General features: G+C 39.1%; 2 protein-coding genes across 3 annotated transcripts; both read left to right on the top strand.

Annotated features, from left to right (window-relative positions):
* Positions 1-9,256: 9,256 nt before the first annotated feature.
* LOC116294797 (galanin receptor 2a-like) lies at positions 9,257-15,416 on the top strand. Of its 2 annotated transcripts, XM_031702455.2 has the most exons (3): positions 9,257-9,411; positions 12,105-12,299; positions 14,059-15,416. In XM_031702455.2, the coding sequence occupies exon 3, from the start codon at positions 14,070-14,072 to the stop codon at positions 15,156-15,158; it is 1,089 nt and encodes a 362-aa protein (XP_031558315.2). In that variant the 5' UTR covers positions 9,257-9,411; positions 12,105-12,299; positions 14,059-14,069; the 3' UTR covers positions 15,159-15,416. The 2 variants fall into 2 exon arrangements, with proteins under 2 accessions (XP_031558315.2, XP_031558316.2); XM_031702456.2 differs by lacking the exon at positions 12,105-12,299.
* Positions 15,417-17,677: 2,261 nt separating this feature from the next.
* Positions 17,678-21,230, top strand: LOC116294793 (bis(5'-adenosyl)-triphosphatase enpp4-like). Its single transcript, XM_031702449.2, has 2 exons — positions 17,678-19,123; positions 19,684-21,230. Exons 1-2 carry the CDS (start codon positions 17,678-17,680, stop codon positions 20,497-20,499), a joined length of 2,262 nt encoding a protein of 753 aa, XP_031558309.2. The 3' UTR covers positions 20,500-21,230.
* Positions 21,231-21,666: the final 436 nt, after the last annotated feature.

Consider the following 21,666-nt stretch of genomic DNA (forward strand, 5'->3'; position numbering starts at 1 on the left):
ATGTCTTGTTGCTCCCGTTCACTGAGAGCCCTACTAAATCCAACTCCAACATCTTATATGATTAACCCTTCGGCATGCATTTGATCACTTGAAGTGCTTTTAATTCTTCTATAAATAGAATCATTTTTGGAATACTTTAGTGTTCTACAGAAGAGTAAGGGGACAGTAGATAGTAGATTTTTAGTTATGCAATTATATGACTGGACTGTATTGGTTTCCAGGGAAGGGTTTGCTTTCCTTGTTCAGTACTAATTTGAGCAAGTGTGACACGAATGTCCAGCTAGTTATACCATCTTTTCCACGGCCAACGATGGGTCAGAGACGTGGAATGAACATAAGACTAAGTAAAAAATACTGCTTGATGAAACGTTTTCGATGGCTACCAAGAGTGTACGATATTTTTAAGCAAACGAACGCACAACTCGGTCCAACAATAAAACTAAATACATACTACAACCGTGCTATCGATTGCATACATATAACCTTTCCTTGCATGTCTAGAATCGAATTGTTTCACAGCCGGCTACGAAATACAGACCCTTTACCCCTCGCCTTGCGGACTTAAGACAGCTGGTTACGTTCTCTCTATCGATCCATTCCCCCACCCACCCGGCCCCGGGGTCTTTAGAGATATACTATCCGACTCAGCAAAATCATCATACGGAAGATAATCAGGTACGTTCTCTCTATCGATCCATTCCCCCACCCACCCGGCCCCGGGGTCTTTAGAGATATACTATCCGACTCAGCAAAATCATCATACGGAAGATAATCAGGTACGTTCTCTCTATCGATCCATTCCCCCACCCACCCGGCCCCGGGGTCTTTAGAGATATACTATCCGACTCAGCAAAATCATCATACGGAAGATAATCAGGTACGTTCTCTCTATCGATCCATTCCCCCACCCACCCGGCCCCGGGGTCTTTAGAGATATACTATCCGACTCAGCAAAATCATCATACGGAAGATAATCAGGTACGTTCTCTCTATCGATCCATTCCCCCACCCACCCGGCCCCGGGGTCTTTAGAGATATACTATCCGACTCAGCAAAATCATCATACGGAAGATAATCAGGTACGTTCTCTCTATCGATCCATTCCCCCACCCACCCGGCCCCGGGGTCTTTAGAGATATACTATCCGACTCAGCAAAATCATCATACGGAAGATAATCAGGTACGTTCTCTCTATCGATCCATTCCCCCACCCACCCGGCCCCGGGGTCTTTAGAGATATACTATCCGACTCAGCAAAATCATCATACGGAAGATAATCAGGTACGTTCTCTCTATCGATCCATTCCCCCACCCACCCGGCCCCGGGGTCTTTAGAGATATACTATCCGACTCAGCAAAATCATCATACGGAAGATAATCAGGTACGTTCTCTCTATCGATCCATTCCCCCACCCACCCGGCCCCGGGGTCTTTAGAGATATACTATCCGACTCAGCAAAATCATCATACGGAAGATAATCAGGTACGTTCTCTCTATCGATCCATTCCCCCACCCACCCGGCCCCGGGGTCTTTAGAGATATACTATCCGACTCAGCAAAATCATCATACGGAAGATAATCAGGTACGTTCTCTCTATCGATCCATTCCCCCACCCACCCGGCCCCGGGGTCTTTAGAGATATACTATCCGACTCAGCAAAATCATCATACGGAAGATAATCAGGTACGTTCTCTCTATCGATCCATTCCCCCACCCACCCGGCCCCGGGGTCTTTAGAGATATACTATCCGACTCAGCAAAATCATCATACGGAAGATAATCAGGTACGTTCTCTCTATCGATCCATTCCCCCACCCACCCGGCCCCGGGGTCTTTAGAGATATACTATCCGACTCAGCAAAATCATCATACGGAAGATAATCAGGTACGTTCTCTCTATCGATCCATTCCCCCACCCACCCGGCCCCGGGGTCTTTAGAGATATACTATCCGACTCAGCAAAATCATCATACGGAAGATAATCAGGTACGTTCTCTCTATCGATCCATTCCCCCACCCACCCGGCCCCGGGGTCTTTAGAGATATACTATCCGACTCAGCAAAATCATCATACGGAAGATAATCAGGTACGTTCTCTCTATCGATCCATTCCCCCACCCACCCGGCCCCGGGGTCTTTAGAGATATACTATCCGACTCAGCAAAATCATCATACGGAAGATAATCAGGTACGTTCTCTCTATCGATCCATTCCCCCACCCACCCGGCCCCGGGGTCTTTAGAGATATACTATCCGACTCAGCAAAATCATCATACGGAAGATAATCAGGTACGTTCTCTCTATCGATCCATTCCCCCACCCACCCGGCCCCGGGGTCTTTAGAGATATACTATCCGACTCAGCAAAATCATCATACGGAAGATAATCAGGTACGTTCTCTCTATCGATCCATTCCCCCACCCACCCGGCCCCGGGGTCTTTAGAGATATACTATCCGACTCAGCAAAATCATCATACGGAAGATAATCAGGTACGTTCTCTCTATCGATCCATTCCCCCACCCACCCGGCCCCGGGGTCTTTAGAGATATACTATCCGACTCAACAAAATCATCATACGGAAGATAATCAAGCCATTATGTATATTAAATGTCTTTGAAGAGGTCAAAGTTATGTTTTACTAAATGATGACTGCTATTTCCTGTGCTGTGTTTAGACGGCTTTCCCACGTGGAAATACCAGTCAACCGAAGGAAATCGATAAGAAACTAGTATTCCATGCAATTAAGTACACGTTTCAAAAGCTGTATTTGGTGAATCATTAGGGGGTCATTTGCAATGGTCAATTCTGTGTTCTTTTGTCATCGTGGGCACGTCTCAGATAAACTTAATGACCAAGAGTTATTATTAGTCCTTGGAATCATAGAGCGTTTTCTGCCGCGGTCACATATATGCCGCGCGTACTGACTTGCGTTGCGCCGAATCATCTTGAAAAAAGGGCAAGGTGGGCCGGGTTCCCATGAATCTTATTATGTATGTAATTTTAATTTAATAACTTTGTAATCAATGAAAAAGTTGATGATAAACTTAATGAGATATTTCGATATGTTAACAGGAATCGTACCGACAATAAGATTCACATGGTATATCTCAACTAATATCTCTGTTAATGATAAATAAGGCAATTCAAACCTTAAAAATACGGTTCGTGTAATGTTAGAAAACCATTTTACTGCGATTTTCCATATTCCTCGAATTCCGGCAATATTTTAACGGTTATTGTGAAATTGTTTTTTACTGCCGCCAGTCAAGAACATAAAATGTACCGACTGATTATTTTTGATTGACGGCAGCCAAAAACCAAATGTGCAGCTCTCAACTACTGAGTTCGCAGAATATGGAAAACCCTATTAATGCTGCTTCCTATAGTCATTTCTTAGAAACCTACTCAAGTTCTGTTATACCAAAAAAGGTTCAATTAAACTATTTCAATGGTGGAAAAACCATTGTACTGCATTTTAAGACATGTCAATGCTTGTGAACCCAGTTCATTGCTAACAAGAGTAGAAACGGTAATCCATCATAGAAAATGGTTTAATTAACCGTGTACTGTACAAATTATGTACTCCACAAATATCAAATGTGCATACATATTGATTAACCAGTAAAAACTATGCTGATGAAGACTTCCGAGGTTGCCTGTGAAAATTAATGCTTATGACTGACACATTCAGATCGATATAATTCACGTGAGATAAATACTAGGTGAAAACTAATGGAGAAAAAACCAAATCAACTAAAAACCCTTGTAAGTTAATCATAGCTTAATCCAGGGAATAAAAGGGGCTATTTTTCTGATTGAAAGGGTGCAAAATCTATTTGTCTTCGATTGCCTTGTATAATACACAGAGCTAACAATGAATTAAATACCGAAGTACTAAGGCGGTCATGTCTTGACAACACCCTTGAATGTTACAATGAAAAGCCCTGGGTGAAAACAACACGTGTAAAACCAAGGAAAGCCAGGTGGATGCAGCGACCTGTGAACAACCTACTTTCACTTTCATAATTAGATTAGATAACAAACCTAAAATGTTTTAACAACAAATTTACGATTAATCTTGAACCGTTTAGCAGTTCAGTATTACGTTGTTGGTTGTACCATCATGTTGTCGTGTCTTTTTTTTTTTTTTTCTCTTGTTTTGAGCGAAAACAGTTTCCCTTGTAAAGGTGATTTCCACGAGAAAAATTTAATGAGGAGGTCGAAGACCGCATAATGAAAAGCTATACTTCACTGACTGTCCGCCTTCTTCGACGAAGGTTGACTGTGTTCAACCTACTTATATCCATTGTTATTAATCTAATAATACGTCTCCACATAACTCCACAAGGCCATCATGTTCATTGGTAATAGATAATACAAGAGATGATTCTAGCCTATATAGATGGCAATGAATAGAAAGTTTACTCAGAGCAAGCAGCAAAGTCTAAATGACATGAATCCGTCAAAATTATCGATTCTGGACGATGGCTTAAAACTTTGCAAAAACAAAAAAATTCAAAGATAGAATTAAATTATTATTGATATTTAGGCTGATAATATGCTAGCTACCTGCACAACCTTTTAACTCTAGGAACTTGATGTGCAGGTTATACTGATTTGCGCCATCCTGTCGGCTGTGTTGGGCAGGTAACGGTAACTTTCATAAATACGTATTGTCTTAATAACCTTTTCACATCCTTAGTTTCGCAATGACTAATGGCTTCGTGATATCCTAGTGAGGAGAGAAGTTTCCATGTTTTCAAAAAATTCCTACTTGATTCTTTGCTCACAAACTCTGGTTAAGGAACGCCCCCGAATCAAAGGCCGAAATTAATCAGATAATCAATATCTCTCTCAAATGAGACTTCATAGTAAATTATGGCTGAAATAGAGTCTTTAAGAAACCAAAACTTGGTGAGGTTAAGAAAAAGTATAAAGTTCTTCATGTATTAAAAATAAATTTTCATTTCTTCTTTAACTAAACGTTTTCACTGGTTTCACGGCTGATAAAGCGCTAATGCGCTGGTGATTATAGCTACATGAGACATATGAAGAATTTTTTAAAAATCCGTAGCTACTATCAGACTGTATTTATATATAGAAAGATATTTGTAGAGGCTAGCTGGTAAGGTTTTAAATTATGACCGAATGATCGAGTAAACTTATCATTATACGGCTGCATGGATCGACCCCGTGCGCTTTTCCGAGGCCATTGTTCTGTTCAAGATTCCTTTCTATTTTGATCAAAGTTTTGAGTCATTTCCATAGTTTTCAATTGACTTCCAAATAACAGGTGGCAAGAAACTTGAAAACAGCAGTTGAGTTCAACACACTGAACTTTCTAGGCAGAAAGAATACATAAAAACACAATGCGACAGACAGCTCTATTGAACTACAACACAGAAAGCCGAGAGGATTGAATCCATCGATGGATCTGCGCGTATATATATCTGTCAAGATCCTCCCAAATCAGTACATCGGACCTCTCTTTAATTGCTTCACTTTCTGAAAGTCTGAAGCCCGGCATGTGTTTCGTATCGATTATAATGAGCTTATTTACCTATCTACACAGTTAGGGGTATATATTTGTCACTCACAAAGAAGCATACATTCTTAATGATTTCCGTGCATGATGTATGCAGGGCGAGCTACACCCTTAAGTTAAATCTGGTATTTAGTGTTAATCATCGTGGTATCCAATTATTTGCAAATGATGTGTTAAAGTGGTGACAAGGTGCCATTGCAAGGATTTATAGTGTGAATTTTGACCGCCAAAGATTCAAAACTGAACTGAGCAACAGCACTGAGATGTACAACTGAAATTAGGCTGACATTCGACTAGTGTGCACTGCATTCCCTGATAACGTACCTACAAAACAGTCTAAACTCATCAAGGACCTCACTTTTCCAATCACTGTCAAAGTTCTAAAAATAATGAAAAAAGGAGAGAATTGAGACATGTAAGTAAGGTGTAAGTAAAGTAAGATAGTTTGAGAAAATGAACTGTACGACATATATAAAAGACAAACAACAGAAGCGTCAAATTGGAAGGTCGCCTTTGTGCAATTGTGCATGCCGTAACGTTTTTGAACGTGCTTTTGTCAAACTGTTTAGACAGAAAACATTGTTTTATTTTCATTTAAGGATTTGTGTTGAACAATACCCCCATGTGCAGTTGGTAACACGGGAATAATGCTATAGATAAATCTACGGTACTGTCTTTAAGCACGTTCAGTCTCGCGGTGCAATATATCATTTACTAAATTCACAAACAGTGTGTTACTTTTCTCACTTATACCAAATCTCTTGATATTGTGTTTATGCCGTTTGATTGTGTGCACAATGATGTGGATTATGTTTCATGGTGAGAGCACCTGTTGTCAGGTGATTGCATGCAGAAGAGCATCAGCCGAGTGCATTCCATTCTTAGAGAGCATTTCCGGACACCATGACAATATCACATGGCTCTGGCTTCGTCTTTCATTGAGCATGCAACAACAACAATTAAAACAGCATCTTGTTATTATGAGCATGGCATGCCATCTTATGTATTGACATTGAAGAGCATAAGATCCCTATACTGACACTGACTCAAATGGCTTTCATTTTAGTCGAATAAAAGGAGATAGGTATCCTATCATTTATATAATGTTGGCTTTCATCTTATTAGAGAACAGATTCTTATGCTGTGAGATTGTCCGTGTGGCAAAGCTGCAAAGTCATGTGTTCTTATTGTTTGAAGATACTAGGAAAAACACTCAATATAAAGGATGAATACAAATTGCACAAAAACATTTAGAGATTTTAAGGCGAGACCCACAAACATCTTGCAACGATTCTTTTTTGTTTGCGGTTAGTGTTGCTCCAGAAAAAAAGATAAGAATTTACTTTCCTGCTTGACCGGCATCGTACATAGCCTCAGTGCTGGTTTCTAAAATAAAACCACGAAACAAAAATGGGACAATATTCCATCAAATATAGAAGGGAAGGCGCTTTGGACAATAAGAAAGGTGCCAGACGTAAGCAAACAGTGGTTATTTATTTCAAGGTTAATAATCGTTATGTAATTTACGGCTTTATGGAAGAACACGGCCATTAGCACGGAAATCCTTAAGTGAATGCTAATTATGGCTTAAGGGACTAGACCTTGAATGACAGTGTACTGCCTGCCACAAAACATCACATATCTAATACTCTTGAATGACACCGTACTGCCTGCCACAAAACATCACATATCTAATACTCTTGAATGACACCGTACTGCCCGCCACAAAACATCACATATCTAATACTCTTGAATAACAGTGTACTGCCTGACAGAAAACATCACATATCTAGTACTCTTGAATGACACCGTACTACCTGACAGAAAACATCACATATCTAGTACTCTTGAATGACACCGTACTACCTGACAGAAAACATCACATATCTAGTACTCTTGAATGACACCGTACTACCTGACAGAAAACATCACATATCTAGTACTCTTGAATGACACCGTACTGCCTGACAGAAAACATCACATATCTAGTACTCTTGAATGACACCGTACTGCCTGACAGAAAACATCACATATCTAGTACTGGCATAGTTCATGAAACATGATGGTACAGATGACGTTAATTATTATTTCATTCATGATTAAGCGTCAATGACTATTAAGACTAAGTGCCTAATCTTCGAATCCATTGTAAAACAGTGTTATTTAAACAATAATTGCACACTTGACAGGTGTTTGGATAATACTCACTCTCCGTTAATTATCATCTGTGGACAACTGGAGAGACGATCACAGGAGTGCGTCAGTGATGGACGAATCTATAAGCGAAATCTTGTCAAGCAATAAGATTTTCTTCGAATGTTAATTTTAATTATTCATTCCTTTTTATAATCCGTTTTCGATGCATGTGCAACCATAATACTGAAGTAACAACTAAAACTATGAGAAACTAAACTAATAAGGAATAATAAAAAATACAGTGGTGAAGGACTTGAAAAGAACATAAGAACCATACATTCACCCAGAAATATTAGTACTTACATACACTTGTACGAAAAAAAGGGGGGGGGGAATCATTAACTAAAAATTACATTATATTTCAATTGTTATTTAAAAATTATGATACGTTGCCCACGTGACATGTGGGCGAACAGAACTATTAACCCATAAATTATAAACAAGGGACCACTCCTAGTGCAATAAGCTCTAACCAGCAAGTACTGATGGAAAACCCTCTAATAAACGACCACTTCTAGTGCAAAAACCTCTAACACGACCACACCTTTGTGCCTAATCTCAACTCCAGCAACTATCTATAACAACAATTTAAAAAAAATCTAATTCCAAAAATACTATTAAAAAAAAAAAAAAAAGATCAAAATTAGACTTTTTTTAGCGCTATAACTACGATAACAACTGTAAATCCCCCCCCCCCCCCCCCCCTTTCCTTGGTGTTTTCCCCGGGGAAAACACCAAGGGTTTTGCTGGAAGGCGTTAGCTCATTAGCAATGCACTTGGCTTATTCACTCTGCAAGCAAGCTCAAGATTTCTTGTCGCCACACACGATCAAATTTACGAAATGTTTTGGATTTCTATGTGCTACTTTAAGATCTCGTGATCATGATGTGGGGAGTAAAGTATTTGAGTCGATATAATGCTTGACCGTTGAGATACTCGGTTTCCTGTATTACAATATTTGCAATATAACGTCACTCTAATACTGGCTATTGATGTCCTTAACCTTTACCGAGACGCCCTGGTTCAAATGGCATCCTGCCCACCTTTATAAATAGTGTAATATCTATTGAATGTTTTGATAAGATTTCAAGCTGAGACATTCTTTTGTGCGGATAACTGCTGATTTCGTATCCCCCTATAAATTAGCGTCTAGAAGTAAAAGTATAAGTATAAAATACATTGCTTGTCCTGACCTCATAATATCAACAACTCACACCGGAAACGGCTTTGACAGGGTTCCAGATTGAACTGACCGACTGAAATACTTCTCCGGCACTGACGTTTGGAACTGACTGAACTTAGTCACAAACCGACTGGGTGATCAGTCACAGCCATAAATTAAAGAGTCTGACATCTTTCTTGTTGAACCCTTTCTTTCTGTTATGGGTTTCCTGTGGACTTGAAACGTCGCACCAGCAATCATCCTGTAACAGAAATAACGCACTCCTACGCACTCCATAGCAACAGTCACTAATAAATGAGTGCGTTACTTAAGAGATTTCTTCGTCCACTATCTTGCCTTGATACAGGATGCTTGCTGGAGCGAAGTTTACATGATCCTGTTATGCGTCCACGGGAAACCTACCACAGAAAGAAAGATGCTAAAGCTCCGGCTCCGCGCTTCCTATGGTTGGACCGAGCAAGGGGAGCCCTGCAAGTTAAGATGGTCAGTAAATACAACTTCCCTTTTTTGTACCTCATAATTAATTATTCATTAGTAAGCATTTGATTTATGAGTACAACTGAGTGCAATTTGGTTCGAAATTAAACGAGCGATTACAAAATCTTAGACCGCGTTGCGTGAGTGCAACTTGGTGATCACCAGTTTGATTTTAGGTCAATACTTTACGCCACTCAGTTCAATTAGCACTTAATTATATCTATTTTGAAATCTCCTGCAATAATACTAAATTTTAATTTTAATTTTAATGCAAGATTTAGTCAAAAAACTCAGCTCCGTTCAGCTTTTTGTCTCCTGCTTTTCTTTGTCTATTTTTTTTCCTGCGGCCTTATTAGTCAAATGATATGCATATAGCATTTTATGATATACGTATTTAGGTACGGAAGTCACAGGGAGCCCAATTTGAATGAAACTGAAAGGTAAAAATAAGATCGGGGAAAACATCTTCAATTATTTTTTATTCGAGATGAAGATAATTTCTCCCATAATAAAATAAAGCTTACTTAATTACGTCTTTTACAGAACGAGACGAAGTTTACATTCAGTTAAACGTTGACAAGAACAACTGAGACAAAATAGAAAATAATGCAAAAGGCAATGCAAAAGTACAAAATGACGAATTTCTTGTCAGTAAATTGGCGTTCGTAAATTTTTTGAATATGTTTTAGCTTTTTAAAGTGAAATTCTAGGTCTTTATACAATAACATTTCTCAACAACACAAATTTAAGCTCATTTTTATAATCATACTTGTTCGAACAGCTTAATAAACAGTATTTCATCCTCACTGCATACTCATTATGACCGAGTCACGGCGGGAATTAAGATATGGAAGGTGACCGCGACTGCTGGCAGTGAACATGCGAAAAGCATGCGATGCGTCGTCAACCGCCACCAGGGGAGGTGGGTGGGGTGAATCTTCTACTCTCTCCTTAGGCAGCTTCCGACGGAATGATTCAAGAATCTGGGTGTGGCGCTTGTATATGGAGGGGTCGCAAAGCATTACACCCGCACTGCGCAAACTCCAATGTAATAAATAAATAAATGAATAAATAAATAAATAAATAAATAAATGGAGGGTTGCTAAATTCCTACATGACACGCCAATTATGTATGCAGTGAGAATAGGTGGTTTTATTTCTCGGTGACAATATATTATGGAGCTTATGATCAGGATTTGATACTATATGTCATGATATATCTTAAAATATACCATTATGGCGTTTCTGATTGGATTGGAAGGGCGACTGTCAACATATCGTTTAAGAAACCAACAGCGAATTTCATCGGACCGCTAGCTTTAGCTTAGTTGTTTTAACTAAGACTCTCTCCTCAATCACTTGCTGTGTAAATGATCTGATGAACAAGAAGGTTTATAGTCTATATATAAGCTTTATATTCTTTTTATATTCTTTTCGTATCATATGAGGGGAGCGGTACATTCCTTTCTGCAGCAAATTAGGGGAGGGTATGCAAAAAGTGCACCTGGTACTAAATAAATTCCACCAGCCCTCCCCCCTCTAATAAATGACACTTCCCTAACTTCCTTTCACCATACGCCTGGTTTTTAAAAAACGGGAAAATAAAGGAGCTTGACAAGGGTCAACAGCCATTTAGGTTATTTCAACCGAACCCTCACCAACATAGGCGAAGTTTGTTGATAGGTTTTTAGCAATCTAATGTCATGTTTGCTCACTGTGTCTCCTGTGTTTGCTCAGTCGAATCTTGTGTACATCAAATCAAGCTACTCTTTAAACGACCAAGACAAACCACTCAGTATTTTTGAGATGCAACCTAAAACAAAGAGGAATTGTCAATATAATAAGACGAAGCGAAGAAAAAATGAAAATAATAGTGCACAAAATATCCTCTTTATCCCAAAATCTTTCATACATTAATTATCGAAGGAGCTTTAATTACGACATTAATTTGTCATTTTATTAAAAATGAAACAAGGAGAAATACTTCCTAAGCACTCTTTTCCATTTTCCATTTTACTTCTGTCTGATTTCTTGGTTTTATTTTTTGGTTTTTAAGAACGTTGGGCGAGGCATTTAACGGACCAGCCCAGCTCATGTTACAAAGTTTTAGGGTGAGGATGATTTACCGCGTAGAGGACTTCATTTTTTTTTTTGTAAATTACCTGCCTTTGGCAAATCTTCAAATAATAAAAGCCGGGTAGTCAAGCCGGAAAGGACTGCCAGCAATTAGTTTAAAAGATTAACCTCTAATAAAACGACCAGGTCGTAGCTTTTACGAACACACTATCCTACCAGCCTTAATGTTCGAAGGTATATATTATTTAAACAAAACCTGTTTGATAGCCACTCTGAAGCGAACAGAGAACTACGGTTATCGTAAGGAAACAAATAAATGGTTGATATTGAAAGGTTACCGCGTGCCATTTTATCATCAGGACAGAAACTGACAGCCAAGCAAATAAAACTGGTGATTCAAGTGGGTCGTTAGATAACTGAATTCAAAGAATGAAAGAAGATAAGGGGCACCTTGCATGACTGCGTCATCAGTACAATTGTATAAGTTGAAGAAGTGCTGCATTGAATGCCAGTAAACGCGCGCCGAAAAAAAAGTCTAGTTAGGACTCTGCTCTTCAGTTGTCATGTTGTTGAACGTCTAATTATAGTCCTACACTTGACAAACAATTTCATTTCAAAGCCAGGTTTTGCGGTGTTTACACTGTACAATGAAAGAGCTAGGATCGGAACATGCAGGGTGGTGGAGTGAAAATCGAATACTACAAGTCAAATGGATTGCCTTATAAAGATAACTGACACCTGCCCGCGACTGTTCTCTGGTTCTTTGTTCGCTCACAGTTCCAACGAATCTAGACATTTAATCGAAATATTTTTGTAAGGTGAGTGAATAAGCGTTAAGGCGAGGATTATATGTGAATTTTAAGGTCTCTTGCAGAACTAGCAGATTGAATATCTTTCAGTAATAGTCAACAATATTACATACACAGTGAACTAAGAGAAAAACTCGCCAAAATGAAGGTGGAAAGATTTCTGCGCTTTCAGCAAAGTTTTTTCTTGTTGAAATAACAAGAAGTTTGTTGTTGAGAACCAAAAATGGTCAACAATTGTAAACGAAAACATATTTAGATTTTTATCTTGTTTAATTTTTTTCCGAGGAAGAACTAAATTTTTGAAATAGAATAACAATTATAGCAATGGAGGGTTTACATGATGCCACGATGACGTTATATATTTTTATTCCCACTGACTGAAGAAGACAATATTCTGTTGTTTTGCCCAACAACACTGATATAGCAGCTGTGAAAATTCTAGGATCTAGAGCTTGAAGTGGGTTTTCCTTCCTACTTTTATTTTATTTTCAAACTATCTTGGGTTCAAATTCATTATACGCAATGATATTTTTAGAAGAAAACCTTATAAGAAAAAAATAAAGAGATATGAGATAGAAAGCCGAAAAAAATGAATGAAAATTTAGTCTTCTAATTAAAACATATAAAACATCTTTCGTATTTAATAAAGTAGATATTACCATATGTGTACAAAATACAGAGAAACCAATGATATAATATCCACATAGGAAACGACTTTTAAACCGGTATATATTGTGTACTAATGATGATTTCAAGACGAATACAAGGAACAGTAGAATAGGCGCACCTTCCTGATTAGTGAACTATAATCAGTGCTGAAAACGTATAGTAGTAATAAATTATGCGTTCGGTGTGTGTAATGAAATAGAGAGAATAAGAGGACAAAAATGAAAATGGCTGAAAATGGCTGAGCGAACGTAAAGAAAAAAAGAAAGAAAATCAGGACATAAATGAAAACTGGCGCTAATACTGGAAAGTTCTTGTTAATAGTAATACTGGAAAGCTATTGTTAATAGTAATAGTGGTATTACCATGGCTTTCTTATGTTACCAAATAAAACAGCCAAAAATTGTTTTATGGTTTGCTTCCAGTATATGGCTTGATTTTTATACCGCGTGGTTTTTCTTGTTTTCAATATTCAAATATGAGAAATTCCCTTTAAAAACACTGTTAACTTTGAAGTAAATAAAGGCAGATATAAAGCTTGGAACGAACGGAAACGTTTATTAAAAAACAAACAAAAAAGCAGGTATAGTTATACTATGAGACCGGTGTAGGTACGTGAGTCAAACCAGTTTTCAGTCATAAAAACAATGCAAAAGCACGAATATCGTTGTGCTTCAAAGAGTTAGACACGATATTATACTGGATTTGTTTGAATTGACGTTTGAATTCTTAGCATACATTTGTGTCCGCATTTTATAATGAATACGACTTTTGACACGAAACCATGCAGCGTTGTTTCCGGGACAAATCTACTCTGTTTTTTATCCTATTTATACCTGCTTGCTCTGAGATTTATGTGTGTTGTGGTTGTTAAAAAGGGAAGTTGTAGACTCGAAAGAGTCGCGGTACACTTTAAATCATGCCCTGATATGAAGATCAGTTGTTTCTAGCCTATCATCTGCTAACATGTCCATCTCTGATGTTCGATCACATCAACTTATGTTAGTCATTCTTCAAGTAGAAATGACGTCTTTTTATCGTAGGCAAGAAATACCTAAGTAAAGCATTCTCTGACATTTCTTATCATACCGTTGTATTTCAGGTCAATTGACAATGAACAACACATCCAATGGACAGGGCACCTGTGCTCAGCCAAAGGAGAGAAAGATTATATGGGCAGTTGTGTTTTCAATCCTAACGTGTGCAATCATTCTTTCCAATATACTCACAATCACAGTCTTTGTCAAGACAAGGCTAAGAAGAGTACGCAAACGAACTCATTATTTATTGATTAGTCTGTCATGCGCAGATCTTATGGTGGGGTGTTTTTCCAGTCCATTGTTCATAAGGGATTTAATTTATCCTTTAGAACACAGGGGTAACTCAATACGCCAGGCCGTCCACGAGGTTCTCGATATTACCTCAGGATTTGCTTCCATCCTCTCTCTGACCGCTATAGCCGTTGAGAGACTGATCGCTGTTCGCTGGCCACTAAAACACCGTTCCGCTACTAATTCATATTACATTCTTGCCATTACTATGCCTTGGTTGGTTGCCATAGTGATTTCGTTATTCTATTTGATGGGTTATATTTGGATATTACTGCCACCTTACCTTTTGTCATCAGTTGCTGTTGTTTGTATATCGACATCGCTTATTATCATAACATTATCGTATTCTCTGGTATGGGCAAAGGTTAGAGGAAGACAGTGGAGACCTCAGCGGTGTCAAGAAACAGACAAAGAACGCCGACTTACCAAGACTTTGATGACTATCACTGTAGCGTCACTGTTAGCATGGTTACCATTTGAGGTCCTACTTATCATACTTCACTTTTGCAACCAATGTCGTGCACCTTTTACCGAAAAACTTTCATCCGTCAGTTTGATTTTCAAGCTTCTTCAGTTTAGCAACTCCTTCATCAACACCGTGTTTTACTCGCTGAGGATTCCTGAATACAAGAGGACATTGCGCCACCTATTTCACAAGCCATGCAAAAAAGAAGTGGCTATTCCACTCCCGCACGTGAACACGGCCAGACTAACTTCAGTTAAAAAGTACATAAGATCGCCACTAATGTCCAGCCCTAGAATCATGCGTTCTTTGGTCGTGTTAGATACAGTGAGAAATGCTGGACAATTACCTAGTAACATTATTACTAGTAACTCTCCGCTTATGACAAGAAGACTTGCATTCAACTAAAGTATTTCCATGAAATAATGGGAGATTCAAAATGAAAGTGGTGAAATGGAAAAAGGAAATCCATGAACAGGCAAACTGAATATGAAAAAATAGAAATGAGTATTTGCGTGATTTGAAACAGATTTGGATTCACTCAGTTCCACATAAATGATTTTCTTCTTTTGATCCCATTTATTCCGGCAAACTTATCATGTTAACTTTCACTCCCCGAAAAGTCACGCGCTGAAAACAATTACATTTAAAAGTGTATTATAACTGAAACCCTTAAAATAAAAAAAGGAATTCCTTAAAGTCCTTGAAATCCCTCAGTGTGATTTAAGTTTGGGCATGGCTAACTCACAGATCGAACCCTGAAACAACCTCTGGGCTGATCTAAGTCAGGGCACGGCCAACTCACAGATCGAACCCTGAAACAACCTCTGGGCTGATCTAAGTCAGGGCACGGCCAACTCACAGATCGAACCCTGAAACAACCTCTGGGCTGATCTAAGTCAGGGCATGGCCAACTCACAGATCGAACCCTGAAACAACCTCTGGGCTGATCTAAGTCAGGGCATGGCCAACTCACAGATCGAACCCTGAAACGACCTCTGGTCTGATCTAAGTCAGGGCACGGACAACTCACAGATCGAACCCTGAAACGACCTCTGGGCTGATCTAAGTCAGGGCATGGCCAACTCACAGATCGAACCCTGAAACGACCTCTGGTCTGATCTAAGTCAGGGCACGGCCAACTCACAGATCGAACCCTGAAACGACCTCTGGGCTGATCTAAGTCAGGGCATGGCCAACTCACAGATCGAACCCTGAAACGACCTCTGGGCTGATCTAAGTCAGGGCATGGCCAACTCACAGATCGAACCCTGAAACGACCTCTGGGCTGATCTAAGTCAGGGCATGGCTAACTCACAGATCGAACCCTGAAACGACCTCTGGGCTGATCTAAGTCAGGGCATGGCTAACTCACAGATTGAACCCTGAAACGACCTCTGGGCTGATCTAAGTCAGGGCACGGACAACTCATAGAACGAACCCTGAAACAACCTTTGGGCTGATCTAAGTCAGGGCACGGCTAACTCATAGAACGAACCCTGAAACAACCTCTGGGCTGATCTATTAGTAAGGGCACGGCTAATTCATAGAACGAATTGGAGTTTACAAGTAGTTTGTTGGCCTTTGCGGAGAAAGGAAACCCGGCTCCGAACTCATAGAAAAACCCTCGGAGCTAGAGACATAATAAACTCTCTTTACATGTGATGGATGCAATGCTTACACAATTCAGTTTAAATAAGGGACAGAACGAACGGGCAAATTATAAAAGCAAAACAAATATGCTACGATAAATCATCTTACAGCTAACATATTGAATAGTATTACGTGCATGAGAGAAGAATTTGAATACGGAAGCTAAGTGGATACCTGTAGTCCTGTAGGAAAAAATTGGAATTCTTAGTTGGAAATGGATCGTCAAAAAAGGACTTTGGTGTTTTTTTTAATATAACAAACAAACCAACCAACCAACCGGTCTCTTTTTTGACTATGAAAATGAATAAAAATATGAAGAGAACTGAAGACAAACAGGCTGAATTCGATCTGACATTCGGGCTGAAGTCGTGAAAGCCGCTACCTGTATAAAACACCCAGTGTTGTATATTCTCAACACTTTAAACATCCAGATAGCAAAGTTCAAGCTGAATTAAAGTAAAAATCCGGTGAGCTTTGTCAATGTATACTTTTAGTTTGTTATTTTAATGGCCAGGCAGGTAGCTAGATTTGGGAATACCCCCTGTCATGATTGTAATTGCCAAAAGTAAATACCTCCAGTTGATAATTACAAAGGCACTGTTATGCACAAAATAAAATGTTTCATTGCTTTGTTGAATAATTGATTCCACTTCTTAATGGGATATTTCAAACAAATTCGTTTGCTGTGTTGATTTGTGTTTGATTTGAAAAAAACCGCACCGCTCTCACGCAGGACAATGCCCTGAAGACAAAAAACTGTTTAACAATACGAATCATTTGCTGGAACAATATTTTGAAATTTGATTGTTCAAAATACATGAGCTTTTTTAACATATTCGTGTTAAATTAATAACTATAATCGATTTCTGCTGGCATGGAAATACTCCTGGTGGGTTTCCCAATACTGATCAAGTATTTATGAAGTCACACGGGTTATGTTGATATGTTATGCCCTATCCAGATGACTCAATAATCCTTATTGACTAATCGTTAATGTCGAGATACAAGACTTCGTTTGTGGTTGAATTTAGATGATTTCCACCAATGTTTTTTTCGTTTTTCGACAACAGGGTCTCATTATCGCGAGTGCTCGTTGGCTGTCTAATAGTCACGGGATGTTTTGCTCACATTCGTACTCATCTGGTTTGTTCGTAATCCACCCCAGTTATTTGCGGTTGAAGTGAACAGAAGAGGCTGGCCAACCAGATTTAATATAAATATCGACGGGTTTAATTACAATGTAATCTTTGCCGTGCATTTCATTTCTAAGCGCCATGGGAGGTTTCAGATCCGTATCTTTTCTCTCCGCTTCTACAATTTTCACATTGTTATTTGCACAGACATTTATAGCACTGACAAACGGATTGAATCAGTCTGTTATATTGGTATCATTCGATGGACTCGGCTGGGAATTTGTTGGAAGCAACCGTGCAAACACGCCTAACTTTGACTTGTTTGCCAGTGGTGGAGTGAAGGCCAAGAATCTGTTCGGCGTTCACCCCGTGAAAACATTCCCCGTGCATACTACTTTCATGACAGGACTCTACCCCGAAAGTCATGGCATCGTGGATAACAAATTCTGGGATCCCTTGTATATGGAAAAATTTATTCTGGAACACGATTGCTCAAACTTCGATGCTAAATTCTACAACGAGTCGGAGCCTATTTGGTTGACGATGCAAAAACAAGGCAGACGAACAGGTGCCTATTATTGGCCTGGAAGCACGAGTTACTCGGAAAAACCCGCCTTCTACGCTGAGCCGTTTTGTTACTTAAAATGTGAAGACTTCAAAGGACCCAAGTTGGAGTATTTGAGGCTCTATTTAAAAGTCCACTGCTTTTTTAACTGGGCAAAACCTTTTCAGAAGAGAATAGACACTGTTTTGGAATGGCTCGTCTCGGAAAACCCGCCACAGTTGGTTATGTTGTATTTTGAACAACCAGACATGGCAGGACACAAGAATGGGCCAAATTCCGCAACATATGTGAATAATATCGAAGCCATGGACAGAGAAGTGTTGGGCTATCTGGTTGAACGATTAATGACACTCCAATTGATGGACAAAACCAATGTCATTCTCTTATCTGATCATGGAATAATTGAAACAAAGTACACACATCAAATTCGAATACACGATTATATTAATCCTGACAGCTACTTCAAGAACATTGCAGCTATAGAGCATATCTGGCCAAAGCCAGGTAAATTAAACGAAATATATGCAAAGTTAAATAGCGCTGAAAATCCGCATCTTAAAGTGTACAAAAAAGAAGAAATCCCAGACGAGTTTCACTGGAAAAACAATCGTCGCATTCCTCCTATCTATTTGGTGGCGGAAGAAGGTTGGTTGATACGACAGGATTGGAATCCTTTAGCTGAGGGGAAATGGATAGAGGGTACTCATGGTTGGCCCCCGACAGAAAACTCAGCGGGAATATTCTATGCACGAGGCCCTGCCTTTAAAGAAGGGTATACATCAAACAGCAGTAAAAGAGCTATAGATGTATATGCATTGTTATGTTACTTAGTTGGTGTAAAGCCACTCCCAAACAACGGCACTATGGATAATATGCTGGAATTTCTTAAGAAAAGCCCAGCATCACATGACATAGAAAGAAGTCACGTTACAACACCTAGCTTGTTTACACCAACAACTACCAAAGGCACATCTGCCCAAACCAAAGCAGTGGATAATCAGTGGTATATCAAAGGAAATCAGGTAAGACGAACACTAGTATGTACAATACCCCGCCCGCTGGCGCATATCATAAGTCAACAACAAACCAATAGAAAAAGGTCTGCACAGACGTTTTTGTACAATTCTCACTGCTTTCGAAAGTTTAATGGAAAAAATATAAACGACCAAGTGTTGCTTTAATAGCCGATTGTATCAGTGAAGAGATCATCATCACATCGTGTCCAAAAAATAAGTCCCACAATACTATGCATCCCGTTACCAGGCATCCTTTGGACTTTTAAAAGTGTTTTCTCCAGCAGTTATGTTAAGAAATTAATTAGGCGATTCACTGTATGCGAAAACTGAAAAAAGTCTAAAGGACCAACAACCTTAAGTTTTGACATTTTGACAAGTTAATATTTTGTTAGCAGGCAAGTTTTCAAGCACAATCTGCACTTTTTTCGTAAGAAAATGTTTAATCGCAAAAAAGATCGAGAATATCGGCATGGACCGTGCTATTTAATACTTTTTTTCGTACTGTTTTTTGTCATCCGACAAAAAAACAATCTTCCGTAACGCCTGCGCAATTTATTCATTTGCAGACAAGGAATGACATCGCCTACTCGCACGCAGACATCACTACCACTGAAACAACAGCTTCCTCAATTCTCCTTGACCAAAGGAAAACAGACAAAGAAAAACAGGAGCGATCTAGAAGTTTCGTTCTTCAAACGCCAGACCAACATCACACGGAAGTTAAGGGAAACAAATTTGAACACAAAAGTCAAAGCAGACCGCAAAAACATGTCAAAGTAGCACCGACAGTAACAAAATTGACAAACTACCTTGAAATGCAACAAACATCGTCTGTATTACCGCAAACTAGTAGTATCTCAGCGTTGGGCGTTATGTCTATGGCGGGTAGTTTGAACGCTAATGGTCAATTAACAGAAGACGATCAGAAAGGAAAAGCAACTACTTTATCTTCACATAAAATTTCAACATCTGAAATGTCTCGTTCCTCAGATATGATTCAGAAAGATCTTATTGTAACGACGAGCTCTCTTATAAATTTGGACTCAAAACCAAGTGTCATGACTATGACATTAAGGGTATTAACTTTCGACATTAACAAGCCTAAGTCAACGCCCGTTCTCCTGGACACTCCTGTTTTGACTTCTGAATGGCAACGACCCTTCAGTACGACTTCTACAATGACAATATCAATAGAAAGTTACACCAGTCCTACTAGTACCGTAATGGACGCTCACGTTCAAGTAAATACTGACGAACATAAAAAAGTAACGTTAAGCAACGTACCATTGCACTCTCCTATTTTGAGTAAGGACGTCCAGCAGTTCTTGACAAGTGCTATACTAACAACATCAATAGAAGTTACAGCTCCTCGAGTTCTGTAGCGGACACTTCTATGAATACTGAATCAAACCCATTCGTTTTATCTAAGAATTCAAACTTCGAAAAAACGCCTATACTTGTGGAGACTCCTTTGTGGACTTGTGACACACAGTCTATTGACTCCAACAAAACATTGAAAACGTTAACAGAAACGAACGATCCGCAGCTTTCTTTGCTGCGGAGCGTAACTTTAGGTTTGAGTACCAAGGCGGTGTCAGTCGTGTCAACTACGACTTTTACTACAACATTAACCAAAATTAACCTCAGAACAACACTTGCCCCAATTGACACCATTCGAGTGACTTATAAAGTTCTGTTAGATGGAAAAGAATCGGATCGGAGTACCAACGCGCTTAAAAGATTTATTTCTGGCACACTAACCCAACATTATGAATTCGAACACGTATCTGCAGATGATGTAAAGCATTCGAATGCTGTGACGACAACAAAACGGTCAGAAACCACGGACAGTAAAATACAAGAGGTTCAAGACTTTTACCTCGTAGAAGTAAATATGACATCTAGTAGTTTACTGCAACAACAGACAACGAGTAATGCTGCAGTACCTGAAACACAACATACCACAAAAAATACCCTTGGTAAAAGCATTTTAAGAATAGAACAATTGCTTAAGTCAAGTGTTCTGATTATCTCTTCTATGCAGGTGTCTTCCAGCGAAGTATCAAGTTCATCAGTCATCAGAACCAGCAACATCAGTAGTAATCTAACAACAAACAATACGTCTACTGTTGCTTTCAACTCAAGTATGACTAATAATACAAAAAGTACAGAACCTGACGAAGATGGTGTAAATACAAAGGCTCTTATTGACTGCCCACCTTATGAAGAAGAAGAAAATGGAGAAAATTACAAGTTTACTGAAGTAACCAATGCGCAATCCTCAACTAGAGCAACTATTGTAAAACCTTTTTCATACTTGGAGGCAGTCATGATCTTTATAATAGTAAAACTTAATGCTTGGCTCTGTACGCAGTAACTCAGTTTGGGCAGGAATTACTCTTCGCTGACTACTCTAGCCTCCGCTTCTGAATACTGTGAGAAAGTCCGTACAAAGTCCGTGCACGGTACGCATCTAACAAGAATAGCTGTGTTGAAACTGAATTAGTAAACCCTTGCATGCGCACTTATGATAAGCTATTACCATACAT

This window comes from Actinia tenebrosa, unplaced genomic scaffold (genome assembly GCF_029948245.1).
Source record: "Actinia tenebrosa isolate PJP-AT-01 unplaced genomic scaffold, QUT_ActTen_1.0 PGA_scaffold7__59_contigs__length_16204524, whole genome shotgun sequence".
In the NCBI taxonomy this organism is placed as follows: domain Eukaryota; kingdom Metazoa; phylum Cnidaria; class Anthozoa; order Actiniaria; family Actiniidae; genus Actinia; species Actinia tenebrosa.